Below are 14,625 nucleotides of genomic sequence, written 5' to 3' on the forward strand. Positions count from 1 at the left end.
AATCTTCTTGCTGATTTGTTTTTGCAACGTGTTTTCCAATTTGTGAAACAGATTATCAATTTTCCCCAAATTTGTGATTTGACGTAATTTTCAGTTTGCCCCCTCCTTTTAGTGCAATTGTCAAGGTTTTTACCTGTTTAATTATCAAACTGAATAAAATTTCACACCTAGTTTGTTGAAAAATTAGAAAGGGGTGTTCGAACCCCCCTAGTCAGAAACAGAGGGTACAAAAAAAGGCATAAAAAAATTTCACTGGGTACATCCATATTTATTTCCAGAGTCCTTAAAAGAATAGAAAACCCAAATTCCAAATATCCGATCGTTTACGAACATTTTGGTCAATTACTAGAAAACTCTGCTTGTGGCAACCAGGGTTAGTACATTCATAAAAGCACTCAGGGACTTTGTCCCATTGATGTATTCTTACAATTGGCGTGAAAACAGGTCACCATTTCATGAATAAAAACTCGCCACAAAACAGAATCGCAATCTGCTTCTAGTTCAAAGGGTGTCGTTCAATACAGGAGATGATCATAGAGATCTGATGATTGTACAACACCAAGAATTTAGTTTCATCCCGTGAAAGTAACTAACTGTTGTCCTGCATCCACTGCACCCAATTAAAGCTCTTTTAGATACAAATTTTCCTTTACCTATTGATAAAGAACACACAATCAAAATGAAAATGCAACCCTGAACGTTCACTCTGCTTAAATTGGCCCATGTTTAGTTATCTATAGATTAATAATGGTGGATCAGAAGATGATGAAAGGTGCTTCTAAAAACTGAGGTGAAGATTGGTCTGAGGGGTTCGGACTAATACATGGCAAAGCCGTTCCATATTTTGAAGTGGCTAACTAACTAGTTTAGACCAACATGCAATTGTAGTCCAACTTAAGAGAGTAACAACAGAGTCCCAGATATCCACAAGGCAAAATAGGATCGGGAGCTTGAGAAGCTAAGCGTTGCACTTATATACCAAAAACCCATTGATAGATATATTAGATAATTCAGGTCTGAGGCCCACAGAGACAGCAAGAAAATGCCGGCCAGATGATCTAGTAAAAACTACAAGCACTATGAAACAAGAGGTCTTCCATTCCATAGGGATATATGCATCTGAGGATAAAAGGGCGAAATACCCTTAATTAGAAAATGCAGACAAGCATGCTTGAACGCGTTGGATTGCTTGTCCATGGCTCAAGATTGATGGACAAAATATAAAGGCAATAAAACTGTATAGAAAAGTATGGAGTTACTCTAGCTCAATTCATGTTCAGCTTGATCTACGGACAGCTTAAGATTGACCAGTCAGGAATTTAACCAAGCTCAACCTCAATCTCAAACTTATTAAGTAAATCAGACTAAGCCTTAACCTACTGTTTTTCTTGGTTAGATTTGCTTACCCTCCACGCAAAACCCCAAAAAGAGGAGTTAATGAATTTAATCAGGAGTTAATGAATTTAATCATGCAAAGGGGAAAAAATAAATAAATAATTTGATAAATTGAAGTACCTTTATAACCTAGGAATGATGGACTCATTATGAGTTCCACCACCTACAAGCTTCCATTCTGAGGATTCCTGAGATACACTTCTAGCTGTCCAGTTGCTGCCAATATAAAACCTAAAAAAGTAGCATTCACTATTAGAACCTCTTTGGTATCAGTTCATGAACCTTGCCCAGAAGGTAATCGAAATCTAGTCAATCAAAAACTCCAATGAAAAGCAACGTGTACCACAATGTAAGACAACAAACAATCAAATTCTAATTCAGTGGTAAAAATTGTAGAAAAATAGGCAGTAACATTTGCTGAAGACATGAAACAACCAATTCAGGTGGTTCTACAGCTATCAAATTATATCTTGACGTTTGTCTGAAACAACAAATCAACCAAGAGCCAGCATACAGCCATCGTAGTAACCCCCTCATTTGCACTTTTCATGTAAAGTGATTTTGCAAGAAATTTATAACTGATTTTACCTAGAAAAAGAGCTGAGGGTCTCCCTGGCCGGGACTTGAATTCCGGATGAAACTGCACTCCAACGTAAAAAGGATGGTCTGGAAGCTCCAAAATCTGCAGAAATAGGAGTGATTAGATGTAAAGAGGAAGAAATTCAGCATCATGAAACCTCAACATGTAACTGCACAAATCAATGAAAAAGATTGGGTTACTATGCTACTGATAAATTAGCATTTTAGGCACGCGAGCATAAGCAAACCTTAAATAAATAAGACAATTAATTCTACAACAAAAAATAAGTTAAAGATAGATAACCTCCATTCGCTTCCCACTTTCATCCTTCCCAACAAATTTCAAGCCAGATTCTTCTAAAATGCTAACCATCTCCGGGTTCACCTGCAACAATTGATGAGGAAGTATGTAGTTTTCTTGATAATAAAATGTCTATCAAATAGTGACTGTTAAGTAATATCAATTAACCTCGTATCTATGTCGATGTCGTTCATCCACGTAATCCGAATTGTGATACCTTTAGAGAGAGATTGTTAGAATAGTTTATGAACAAAAAAATATTGTGGGATCAAACAGGTTCTATTTGCAGAATACAAAGGTGATAATCTCTTCAAAACTCCAGTTCTGGAAAGAATATAATTTAAACTATCATGCAGAACTTTCACAAAGCTGTAAGTAAAAGAAGTACATGCCTGAACCAAGGAGAGAACAGATAATTCTTTTATTGCAGCTAATCAAAAGAAATAATCACCAGAACTTGAAGCTTCAATCGAAGTACTCAAACTAATTTGCAATTCAGGTGGTGTTAATATTAACACTTGAAAATTTGAAGATCATATTGTTTGCAAGAGAAGCAATCAGAGATGAAACTTTCATAAAATTTGTTATCAATTATGAACTTGCCATATCAGTCCATTCAACTAATTGTCAAGAGGAGACGAACAAGTATTTTGTGGTTCTGTAAGTGGCATTCTTGTTTAATGCTTAAACTCTTAGGGCATTGCAACATTTTAAATGGAATGATGCAGCTTATTTCTTACAGCTTTGCTGTGATACAATCTGGATTCTGAAATAACGTTCTTCGACAACCAAGTCTCATTGTGCTTCCCATATGTGTTTTTGAACCCTGGGGGCACATATAGAAAAGATAATACATTTGTCATTTGATTTAAAGAATATCCCTTCAAACTATAAAATGAAGTAACTACCTCTGGCATAAAAATTACGACAGGATCGGGAGTCTTATCATCAAACTCAGTACTGTTTGCCCTTTCCAAGCCCAAAACCTGCATAGCGTGGAAGTGGGTAGTCCTTGATCATAAAAAACAAGAACAAGTCCATGATTATAAAAAGAAATTACTTACAGATCTCGCGATCTCAATCACAGATATCTGCATCCCCAAGCAAATCCCAAGATAGGGAACTTTATTTTCTCTCGCATATTTTGCGGCCAATATCATCCCTTTCACACCACGATCTCCAAACCCACCAGGAACCAAAACACATGCAGCATTCTGAAAACATGATTTCTTTTGGTATCAACACAATTTTCAGCCAGTTCACAAATTTAGGATCATCATGCTACTCGACAACATGTAGCTAGGACAGAAAAAGGAAACCCACAATGAAGGAGCCGAAACTTTTGCCACAGGAGACTCCACAATGGAGCAGGTAGGAGTAGGAGAAATATTGGCACATTGACAAATATAATAATGACAATCGTCGTGATTCAGTAAAATGCCATTCCTTTCATGGCAACAGAGAAAATATGTACCATGATGACATATCTAGCACACTACAACCACAACTTCAACATCAACAAACAGAAGGGAATAACACTATGGCCATAAGTTTACTGATACTTATTAGAAGCCCCAAAAAATTCGAAGAGTTCAAGAAATCGAGAAACTAGTTATATGCATATCGCAGATTACAAATCTCAGCACAGCTAATAAACTATGGTTTCTGACATAATTACCTTGGGGATAAAAGAATGATGATGACAAAAAATGCAGTGTGTAGTGATTACCTCTAGAGTTTTCCATGCAGCTGCATGAGCTTCAGGTGTCTGGAGCATAAATAGCATGAGTACAATCAGGCACAAATGAAAAACACGCAGATAAAAATGGTTACATAATGGGACTGTTGAATTCCGTACCAAATTTGCACTATCATCTTCTAGATCTGAAGCTGCAATCCAGTCAATCATTGGCTTCGATGAACACGCAATGCATGCATGCAGGAGGGCCTGCAAATGGAACAGAGCAAAACAATAAATTCTGATTTGAGCAAATAAAGACATTGGCTTAATGACGGTTGGAGTTAAATAATATAGTCACACCTTGACAACGGACAAATAAGAATCAGACATCCCAACGTACTTTCCCACCATTGCAATTCTTACCTGCATTAGCAATCATTTCTTTCATCCAATGTCAGGATAAATTCAGTGAAAAATGTGACTTGAAGGTAATTTCTACTAACAGAGTTAGTGAGGCTGTCAAACGTCTCAGCTCTCTTGGTCCATTCTTGCAAGTTAGGAGGCTTCGCAACACTGCAACGAGCGTCGATAAATGTGAGAAATACAAGCCTAGAAGATATGGTTAAGCTAGATCATTTTAAATTTGTACACACGATATATGTGATTGGATTAGAACATTTATAGTGAAATATCTTACTGCACACAGAATACAGGATCCAAATTTAAGATCGTCTCTATTTTGTTTGACTCAAAGGTTAACAGTAACAGCAGGTGAAACTGCATGTAAGAGGCTAAAATACTCTGATAAGAACTTACCTCGATAAGTCTAAATGTTTTAGAATGGCATCATGTGCATTTTGGTTCTGGACAAAAGAACATCAGAAATCAGGGATGAATATCTTAATAGTGCAAAACGTAGGTTAGTGCCAAGCCCTCAACAGAATATTACCCACCCGGAGCAGAAGAGGAACGTGCCAAATGTTTGGAACGTCATGGATATTAAGAATATTTCCAACCTGCGATAGCAAAAAACCATTACAAAAGAATAAAAGGAGAGAGTGTCCAATTTGAAAAGTCCTACAACAAGTATTATGAATGACAACTTACAGGGACATGGCAAAACTGTGACAATTTCTGCTTTGTATTCTCCAACAACGGCTGCAACAAACACACATGACGTCAAGACCACATTAGAGGTCAATAATGTTGATGAGACATGCATATTTAATGCATACCAACCACAGTCCACATTACTGAAACCAGAATGTCGATACCATAATTAGAGTGTTGCTGCACAACAACTCAAGCCCTAACCATATATTTCTATAATAATATTTAACAAGAAAAGATGTGTGAGCAAAACAAATCCAATCTATCTAGGTGAGGTGCATGAAATGCAATATCCTATTCAACTTGTCTATAAATTTATTCAGAGCAAAAGAGTAATGCATCCACACCTGAGCAGAACGACATGCCAGAAAATGAGGAGTCAAACCTAATGCTCTCAATTCTCGCACACTATGCTGCGTGGGCTTTGTTTTCTGCAAACATGCATACACAGAGATACAATTTAAGTTCAAAAGGAAGATGATGGAAGATAAATTTGTATCCTGGAACATCAGTATTTTGATCATTCAAACAGATACTAAAGCTTACAACCAAGAGGCATAGAGTATTACTTGCTCACCCACAACGCCAAGAACGGGAATAAGACTGACATGAATCAGACAGAAATGATCTTGTCCTGTGCGCCAAAATAAAAGGAGATCAGTACAAAAACTAATAATAATCTCACAAAATTTTAAAAAATAGGCATGCAAAACATTTGTACATGTTTTGAACAAGCCATTGAAAAATTCAGCAAATAATGCAAATTTACCAACTGAGAAGAACAATTGTCTCAGAGCTTCAATGAATGGCATTGACTCAATATCGCCTAGGGAAAACATTTCTTGGATTATTGTGCAGGAAAAAACAGATAGACAAAAAAAAAAAAAGAGAAATGTTTAAAGTTTCGGTGAGAGAATTTCTTTCATCCAGAAAGAGTTGTACCTACAGTCCCTCCCAGTTCTATGACACAAACATCTGCAGGCCCATCTGTCCCATCCACGGGAATAACAGAGACTGATTCAATCCAATTCTTGATGGCATCGGTGATGTGGGGGACTACCTGCAGTTAAATCAGGAATGCAGAACAAATAACAAGAATAAGTACTCACTCTCTTCTCTAATTTCAGATGTACCAAATGCTAAATTACTAATGAATATAGCACAACCTGCACAGTCTTCCCAAGATAATCGCCTTTCCGTTCCTTTTCAAGAACAGACTGACAAATGAAAAACAGGGTAAGTTTAATATAAGCATAAAACCATATCTCAAGCAGTCAAATTAGCTTTACAGGCACCTGATATATCTTTCCTGTTGTAATATTGTTCTCTCTCGTAAGTGTCACGTCCAAAAATCGCTCATAGTTACCCAAGTCTAGATCTACCTATTAAAACAATGCAGTAGAAATAGAATTATGAGATAATAATTTTGAAGGTGAAATAAGCAGGAAATTTCAGAGAACAACAAGCATTAGAGATTGTTAATAAACAACTGGGAGAATATAACATAATCATTAGAGATATGAATATTCCACAGGAGTAAGAGATGCCAATTTACAGGCTTCATGCCTGCATCAGATTCCAGAATTTCAAAATGGAAATCAAATTTAATACAATTAGTCAAGGTATTTTCATTGACAATAAACTGAGAAGAAAAGGATACTGGGAGCTCGAAAGAAAGTTACACATTCAATTTGCACGCAAAATACACTTCCACTCTGATGCAAATTGAGGGCAACAAAAGTCGACTATTATCAGAATAGCTAATGATTACGAGCATGTTTTTACTTTGACTCCTATAATAGATGGCAGAGAATATTTGTCTGTCTAAACATGATAATGTGAAGAAGTCAAACTCGCGAGATATCTAGTACGTAGTTTTGAGAGAGAACATAATATAATGAGAGTAAGCAGATGAAATATAATGAAGTGATTGCATTATATAACTATTTGACGAAGAAAGAGAAATAAAATAACTATTTTCAGATTAAATTTGGTGCTTGCAGCATTCTTCAGATCATTGAAACAACTGAAACCTAAAACCTATGATATTCCGAATGAGTGAAGAGAAGGATGAGGTAACCTCTCCGCCATCATCCAGAACGAAAACCTCCCCATGCTCAAATGGAGACATGGTACCAGCATCAGTATTCAAGTAAGGATCTGTCAAGAGAGAAGAACATAAATACCTCAAACACCAAGCATGTAACCAAATTCGTAATTAAAGGACCAAAAAAATACAGAAATAGCTAATGTATGTACGATACAGAATATTCATATGGATGCAACATATGCAAATTACCATTTGATCAAAAATTAAAAATCACCCATGCTAAAAATAAATAAAAAGCATGAGAGGAAGATAAATCACACCAAACACTAAGCTAAATTCCAAGTAAACCCAGAAAACATAAGTAAAAACTATAGCACTCTTTTCAAACAAATGGCAACACACCACCAGATCGCAGCAAAAATGAATCAGCAATTAACTCATCGTCAAGTCACAAATCTAAAATAATAACCACCCGTAGAAAAACTGACCAATTTTAATAGATGTAACACGAAGGCCACAAGCTTTGAGAACAACTCCGACGCTGCTGGCGGTGACACCTTTTCCGAGCCCGCTCACAACACCACCGGTAACCAAAACGTACTTCATCTTTAATTACTTCGACTTTATCTTTGCAAATTATATGCCTCCGTGTAGATTTTTGCGGCACACCAGAGGTCCGTTTAAATGTCCGAGCGAATATAGAGAATGCCCCTTCCTCGTTTCAAACACAAGTCGCTCTCCTTTTATACTGGGTTATGGGTCCAGGTCCAACCAAGGGTTTCACACTTTCTCGTCCTCTGCTAAACCCTGTTCGCCCTTTTTCTATTTCTATATTTTAATATTAGCGAAAAAGCTAATTAAAAAATAAAAATTCTACTTTTTCAAAACAATACAAAAACCTACTTTTGCAAAAAAAATAAATAAATAAATAAAAATAAAAAATAAGTAAAACGGTGATGTTTAAAATTAACCAAAAGCTTTCTTATGTGTCAATAACTTGTTTGCGAATTTGACAACGAGTGATGTGCTTCTATTATAATAATTGCGTTATTATTGTAATAATATTGTGTTTCAACTTGTTGGCTATCAAAAGACATTTAGAACCTGTTTGGGAGTGATTTTGAGATTTGATTTTTTGATCGTTCGGAGAAAAGTGGGATCCACCTGTGAGAGAAGAAGTCAAATATGACGGCTGGAATAGTGAAATAACGGTCAAAAAATCAATTTTTTTGGTAAAAAATGGGGCCCAAACAGGCTTTTATTTTGTAATTATCTGCTTACCATTCGACTCCTTCTAGAAAAAGGTGGATTAACACAAAACTAACCCTGGAATGGAAATAAGGCAGCGTATTGACATGGACGAATGCAGTTGGGGAGCATGCATTCGACGGCAAATAAAATATGTGCAAGTTGAATTAGTGGACGGAAGTGCAGACATTTTGGGTTGGTTATCTTGGCTAATTGGCCTTTGTTTTCGATTTTTGTAGACCCAAGCAGTTAATGGGTGTTAATTGTCTTAAATTCTATATAAAAACTAACGAAAGATAAGTGTGTTTATTGTTGATAATTCACTGTCCTGTATAAAAAGTTTCCTTTGTGTTTAGAGAAATAAAGATGCGATGGTTTTCGCGATCTGTGCACATATCTTTTATCGTTCTATTTTTTTGAATCATTTAGTCAAAATTTTGGCGATCTGTGCACATATCTTTTATCGTTCTATTTTTTTGAATTCTATAGTCAAATTTTGTGTTTTTTCATTAATGGATATACAAAATGTCAAACTTTATCGGACTGATTGATTGTGACGAGAAATATCAATGTCATTACAAGATATAGCTAGAAACTTTGATGAATTGAGTTTAAGTAAAATTGAACCAAATTGACTGATTTGATCTAGTACTTTTACCCATCTGTGAGAAGACGTTAAGCATGTGTCACGGCGCTCCTATTCTAGAATTACAACTACCGAGAATATCTTCCAATGGAATGTTGTCTTATTAGACAATATTTAGTGAAAAAGATAACTTTCTGCTAGTGCTTCTAGGTTTATTCCAATGAACATTCTTAAACTTTGCATTGATTCTGTTTCTTTTCATACAAACTGTTAGCAATCAATGCCATGTATTTGACATATCTATTGAATATTATCAGAATTGCTCGATATTTCTAGACCATCAATGAGTGTCAATTCACTTTGTCAACTGCAACTAGTAGTTTTTAAACAATATAAAATTAAAATTAATTATCTTATATCTCTTGTATCATTGTGAAATATTTACACAGTTGAATGAGATTTTTATGAGGATAAATGATGATAATGCTGATCATACCCCAACCTGGATAATATTTTTTATCATAGGCTACTGAATATTGATAATTGAAATGGGTCAGTCCGTGATGCTGGCCCATATAGACCTCGACATGTAAATTTTGTTTGCACGGTCCACATTAATTATTCGAGGTAGGTGGTGTTTGAGTAATATTAAAATTAAGGGTGTGTTTGAACTCTATTATTTGGCATTATAATGGGATAAATAATATTATTTTTTTTGAAAAATGAGTGTTTGAAAAAAAAAATTATTTACGTGTAATATTATTTTATTGAAAATTATGCGGTTAAAAGTATGAGAAAGAAAATTTTAATTTAACGTAATGAGAAATAATGGGGCTCAAACGGGGGCTAAATAGCACCAATGGTGATTATTGCTATCTTAGGTGAAAATTAGGTTTATTTTGAAATGTTCAATAAATTTAAGAGGGTGTTTGGTAGGGATTTAAATTAGGGTCCATTTGATTGCAAAGATAGAATTGAATTGAATTGAAAATGAATTTTAGGGAATTGAATTGCCTAGAAATTGTTTTTCTGAGAATTGTAAATTATTGTGTTTGATTGGTATAATTTTCCACGTGAAAAATGTTAAAATAAAAGTATTTTTTGGTATTCGTTTGACTTTATTTTACATGAAAATTGTCAATTAAATGGATAGATTTTACTAGTATTGGGAATGAAATTTGTTTTCATTGCCAACAAAAAAAATAAAAAATTCAAGAAAATCATCTATCTTTTGGTGTTTGTTTGACTTTATTTTACATGAAAATTGTCAATTAAAGAGAAATAATTTTTTACAATAATTCTTAGAATTGATTTCCATTGCCAAAAATAAAAAAAAAAAGAGGAAAAAAATTAAAATGCTACAGTAGACTAGAATTTGAATTCTCACCATTTCAAATTCCTTGAAAACAATAAAAAGTGCAATTTTCAAGAAATCTAAGAAATTCAATTCCACGGTAAATATAAGCTATCAAACACCTTTTTTGTGGAAGTTGGAATCTAAATTCCATTTTATAGGGAAATTTTTATTGAATCAAACGGTGCCTTAGAGTTTTAGTAGATTGTGATAGAAGTTTTTAAAATATGTGGATGAAAAATTATGGGATTCATGAAAGATGTGGTTAATATTGATTGTTTGACTTTGACTTAAATTAAAATCAGATTTTTAATCAGTACCAAACGGCCTCTAGATGCATTTTAATCTATTGTAGAAGTATGGGTGGACGCTCATAGCCATCTAAACTGGTATTAGATAGTATTATTCTTGATATTTAGGCTTTCAATAATATTTTATTTGACGTTTAAGTAAAGACTTTGATTAAAACAAAAAATCGAAGGTTGAATAATTGTTTATCAAATAATATGTAAGGAAAATTGTAGTCGAGGTACCAAACCTTTCGTTTATCAGCAGACTTTACCCAAACCTTTCATTTGTGCCATCGGAGGTACAAAACCTTTAGAAAATTCGCACCCAGAATCCAAATTGACAGAGACCGTTAGTTTGACTGTTATTCACCAAAAATCAAAGGCCTGGCCAATTATTGACTGATTTTTAAAGGGGCAAATGTGTAACTTCGAATTAAAATTAAAAAACAGAAAAAAAAAAATCAAAAGCAACTGTTCATCTTCTCCTCCCTGCACCTACCCTCATACCCCACCTCCCCATGAACCTAACCAAAAGAAACCCACCACCACACCCTCATTATCGCCCATTGCCAGCATCCACAACGCCCATCACTAGTATCCACAAATGAAATAGTGTTTTGACAGATTTTTGGTTTGAATCTAAGCTCTTCGAGTAATGAAATAATAAAATTATGTTTCGTTCGAATTTAGTGATTTTATGATATTTCTATTTCAAATTCATTCGATTTTGGGGATTCTTGTGAAGAATACACTTAAATTCGACTTTTATTTATTGGATTTCTTATAGAAGTTTGTTATTTAGTGAATTTCGTTGTTTTTGGTTTTTTGAATGGAGCAAGAGGGAGAGGAGCTCCCTTCAAAAAGTTCACAACAACTGGAGGCTACTCCAGTAGAGATGACAGCGGATATTTCAGCGATGAAGTCGGCCAGGTAGCTGGATTTCAGTGGTGGCGCATTGACATTAGTGAGTGGGGCGATGATGGAGCATCCCCAGCAAAACCCGAAGCAGAGCCAACCACCGCAGCAGCCACATTTAGGGAGTTCAAGACAGTTGTCGAAGCCACAGTAGCTACAGCCATAGATGGTATTTATGTCGATGGGCGGTGATGAAGGTATGGTGGTAGGTTTCATTTGGTTGCGTTCAGAGGGAGGTAGGGTATGGGGGTGGGTGCAAGGAGAAGAAGATGAACAGTTGCTTTTTTATTTTATTTTTTGATTTTTAATTTTAATTCAAAGTTACACAGTTACCCCTTAAAAATCCGTCAACAATTGGTCAGACCTTTGATTTTTGGTCAATAACAGTCAAACTAACGATTTCTGTCAATTTGGACTCAGGGTGAGAATTTTTTAAAGGTTTGGTACCTCCGGTGATACAAATGAAAGATTCGGATAAAGTCTGCTAATAAACGAAAGGTTTGATACTTCAGCTGCAATTTTCCCTAATATGTAAGGTGATTTAAGAAAATATATAGATAGCTTAATACTGCTATGATATTTGTTGTAAAACTGAAAATATTTCACCCATTACAACAAAAAATAATAATAAAGTGAGTATTACTTCCTAAGAATTTTCTCCTGCTCACGCTGAAAGGATTTCGGCGATAACCTTTTAACGAACAAATGAGGATAGATTATAGAATAAATAAGTGAAATTGCTATATAAAGCTGTGTCGATCGTCTGCATTCGTCACAATATGATCAGTGACACGGCTTTTAGCCTTGTTTGATCCTCATTCTTTGGAGAAAATAAATTCTTCAACAGTGTTTTGATATAATTTCAACCACACATTTTTCAATAAAATAATATTACACGTAAATCCAAATCCTTTTATTAGTTTGTTGATTTCCTTCCAGGTTTGGTGGAAGTTTTATCACACTGATTGTCCAAACCACTTTGCCAATCTGCTCCGAATATGATGGTCTCACATTTTGTAGATGTTAAAAGACGGATGTGGAACGGGCTTCTTCTATAAGTTAATTGGGCCGATCTTCTTGCCAGATACGGGCCCAACAGAGATGTTGATGCACATATGTTGATCGGCCCAACAAGTACCCAAATCGATTGACTTCTTCGGTTTACAGTCTTCTTCCTAGTCATTTGGAAGGAAATAACCTCCCCCATTTTGACAAGATTTCCTTTTCTTTTTTTTATTGTTATTATTATTATTTTTCACTTACTTTTCCTTGCCAGTCAAACCGGAAAAAATTGTCCTATGTACAATTTTAGGATTATTATCCTTGCACATAATTTTACCTTCCAACAGAATTCTCAGAGTAAACCAAACCAGACAACAAGATTCTTATCTATTTAATGTTGGCCATGTGAAATCTGAGACCTTGTCAGAACTTAACATTACATACAAAATTTGCACCGAACAGCTAACTTAACTGAAAACCCCATGTGGGATTTGTTGGAACCTGTTATAGTATCAATCAATACATGATAATACATGGAAAATTATCAATTGCATGGCATGAACTAAAGAGAAGCACAAATCACATCTTGCTTCCAGCAAGAGAAGCAAACATGATAATACATGGAAAATATAATCAAATCACCAAGAAAAAATCTCATTCTCATAGACTCCAATTTGAAATTTTTTAGCAGTTTCAGCTATTTCTGGGAGGAGTTCGGGTCCTGGTAAATTCACTCAAAGCACCGTAACTCTTGGACCCGAATCCAAGACACCCTAGAAGTCCTTGCCGGTAGGGCAGAAATGTTTTCTTCTTCATCTCCTCCGAGTGAGCCCTGTTCGCAGTGTAATGCAATTCATGAGCTGACGGCGGCTCTCCTCTTTTCCACACGCCGTTCGCCGGAACCTTGCGCTGCTTTTTCTGCCGCTGGGTGTCCACTAAATTTTCTTCTTTATTATTCTCCGGCGACGGCAGGTTGTTTTTCTCCTTGGCTGGAGAAAATGAAATAGACGACCAGAATCTCTCCTTGTTATTGGCCCTACCTTCACTTTTACTACGGTGCAATAGTTCCTTCAAAAATATCCATTTCTTTGAGTTCCTCCCGGATGATGAGGACCTTGACGACGATGCTGAATCTGACGGCGTCGTTTCACTCGAGAGCACTAATTCACCTTCACTTTCTTTCAAATCATTCTCTCGATCTTGATTTGTAGGAACACTTCTCACTCTCTGCAATTCGTACTGCGCGGTTCTTAATGGCGACATGGATCTGGCTTTACGGTGAGCGTATTTATTACTGCGCATTTTCAGATCCCTGCCTCTTGTGCAACCTTCTTCATCTTGGTCTTCTTCTCCATGGGTGAACAGTTTCATGGGTCGGATCTGACCATTTATAAATAACTCATCAGCTGAAATCATGGAGCTTAACCCACCCGATCCATCTGGCGAAAACCGAGACGAAAACTCAAACTCAAACTCACTCGAATCCGACGACAATAAAACGGGTTCATGGTCAGAAGGTTTATTTTTCTCTCTGGATAACAGGAAGTGCATTGGACTAACTGGGGCACTGAAGAAATAACCAGAAGGGCCATAGCTAGGACTGGAAGGTGCACTTACGAAAGGGGTAGAACAAGTGCTTTCTACATCTATATCTTCGCTGAAACGCGGTGGCTCGTGAAGGGGCTCTGGTTGGGCTCTGCCGACGGTGGTGGTGGTGGTGGTGGTGGTGGGACGATTAATAGTGGGTTTTTGATTTTCTGATGTAGAATGGGGGTGGAGTGGGGTTCTTTTTCCTTTTTTTTTTTTTTGGTTTTTTTATTTAATTATTTTTTACATAAAAAATGTAAATTGAACTTTTTACCCTTTAAAAATTAATCAAAAATTGGGTTGGCCTTTGACCTTTGGTCAACTAACATATGAAATTCTGTCAGATTGGACGCCAGATGCTAGTTTTTGAAATGTTTAGTTACCGTGATTGGTACAAATGAAATATTTGGGGTCAAGTCAATTCTCCCTTTTTAACAATACAATCTTTTAGAAGTAAAGAAAATTCAGATTGAGTAGGTTGTTAAGTTATTGGAATCATTTCTCATACCCATTAAATTGATAAGTAT

The 14,625-nt window shown here is 35.7% G+C and overlaps 2 protein-coding genes across 2 annotated transcripts; both read right to left on the reverse strand.

Moving 5' to 3' along the window:
- Nucleotides 1-239: 239 nt before the first annotated feature.
- On the reverse strand, nucleotides 240-7,914 carry LOC111374315 (CTP synthase-like). The gene is made up of 23 exons (XM_022996970.1): nucleotides 7,605-7,914; nucleotides 7,147-7,226; nucleotides 6,362-6,448; nucleotides 6,233-6,283; nucleotides 6,009-6,126; nucleotides 5,836-5,892; nucleotides 5,636-5,700; nucleotides 5,414-5,497; nucleotides 5,064-5,114; nucleotides 4,910-4,972; nucleotides 4,773-4,819; nucleotides 4,460-4,529; nucleotides 4,317-4,379; nucleotides 4,134-4,223; nucleotides 4,005-4,043; nucleotides 3,340-3,489; nucleotides 3,184-3,261; nucleotides 3,016-3,101; nucleotides 2,444-2,492; nucleotides 2,279-2,359; nucleotides 1,984-2,077; nucleotides 1,516-1,626; nucleotides 240-610 (listed from the first exon to the last, which is right to left on the reverse strand). The coding sequence occupies exons 1-22, from the start codon at nucleotides 7,720-7,722 to the stop codon at nucleotides 1,559-1,561; spliced, it is 1,689 nt and encodes a 562-aa protein (XP_022852738.1). The 5' UTR covers nucleotides 7,723-7,914; the 3' UTR covers nucleotides 240-610; nucleotides 1,516-1,558.
- A 5,064-nt stretch (nucleotides 7,915-12,978) lies between these two features.
- Nucleotides 12,979-14,610, reverse strand: LOC111374305. Its single transcript, XM_022996961.1, has 2 exons — nucleotides 14,607-14,610; nucleotides 12,979-14,268 (listed from the first exon to the last, which is right to left on the reverse strand). The coding sequence occupies exons 1-2, from the start codon at nucleotides 14,608-14,610 to the stop codon at nucleotides 13,205-13,207; spliced, it is 1,068 nt and encodes a 355-aa protein (XP_022852729.1). The 3' UTR covers nucleotides 12,979-13,204.
- Between the last annotated feature and the right edge of the window lie 15 nt (nucleotides 14,611-14,625).

This window comes from Olea europaea, unplaced genomic scaffold (assembly GCF_002742605.1).
Source record: "Olea europaea var. sylvestris unplaced genomic scaffold, O_europaea_v1 scaffold1235, whole genome shotgun sequence".
Taxonomy (NCBI): Eukaryota; Viridiplantae; Streptophyta; class Magnoliopsida; order Lamiales; family Oleaceae; genus Olea; species Olea europaea.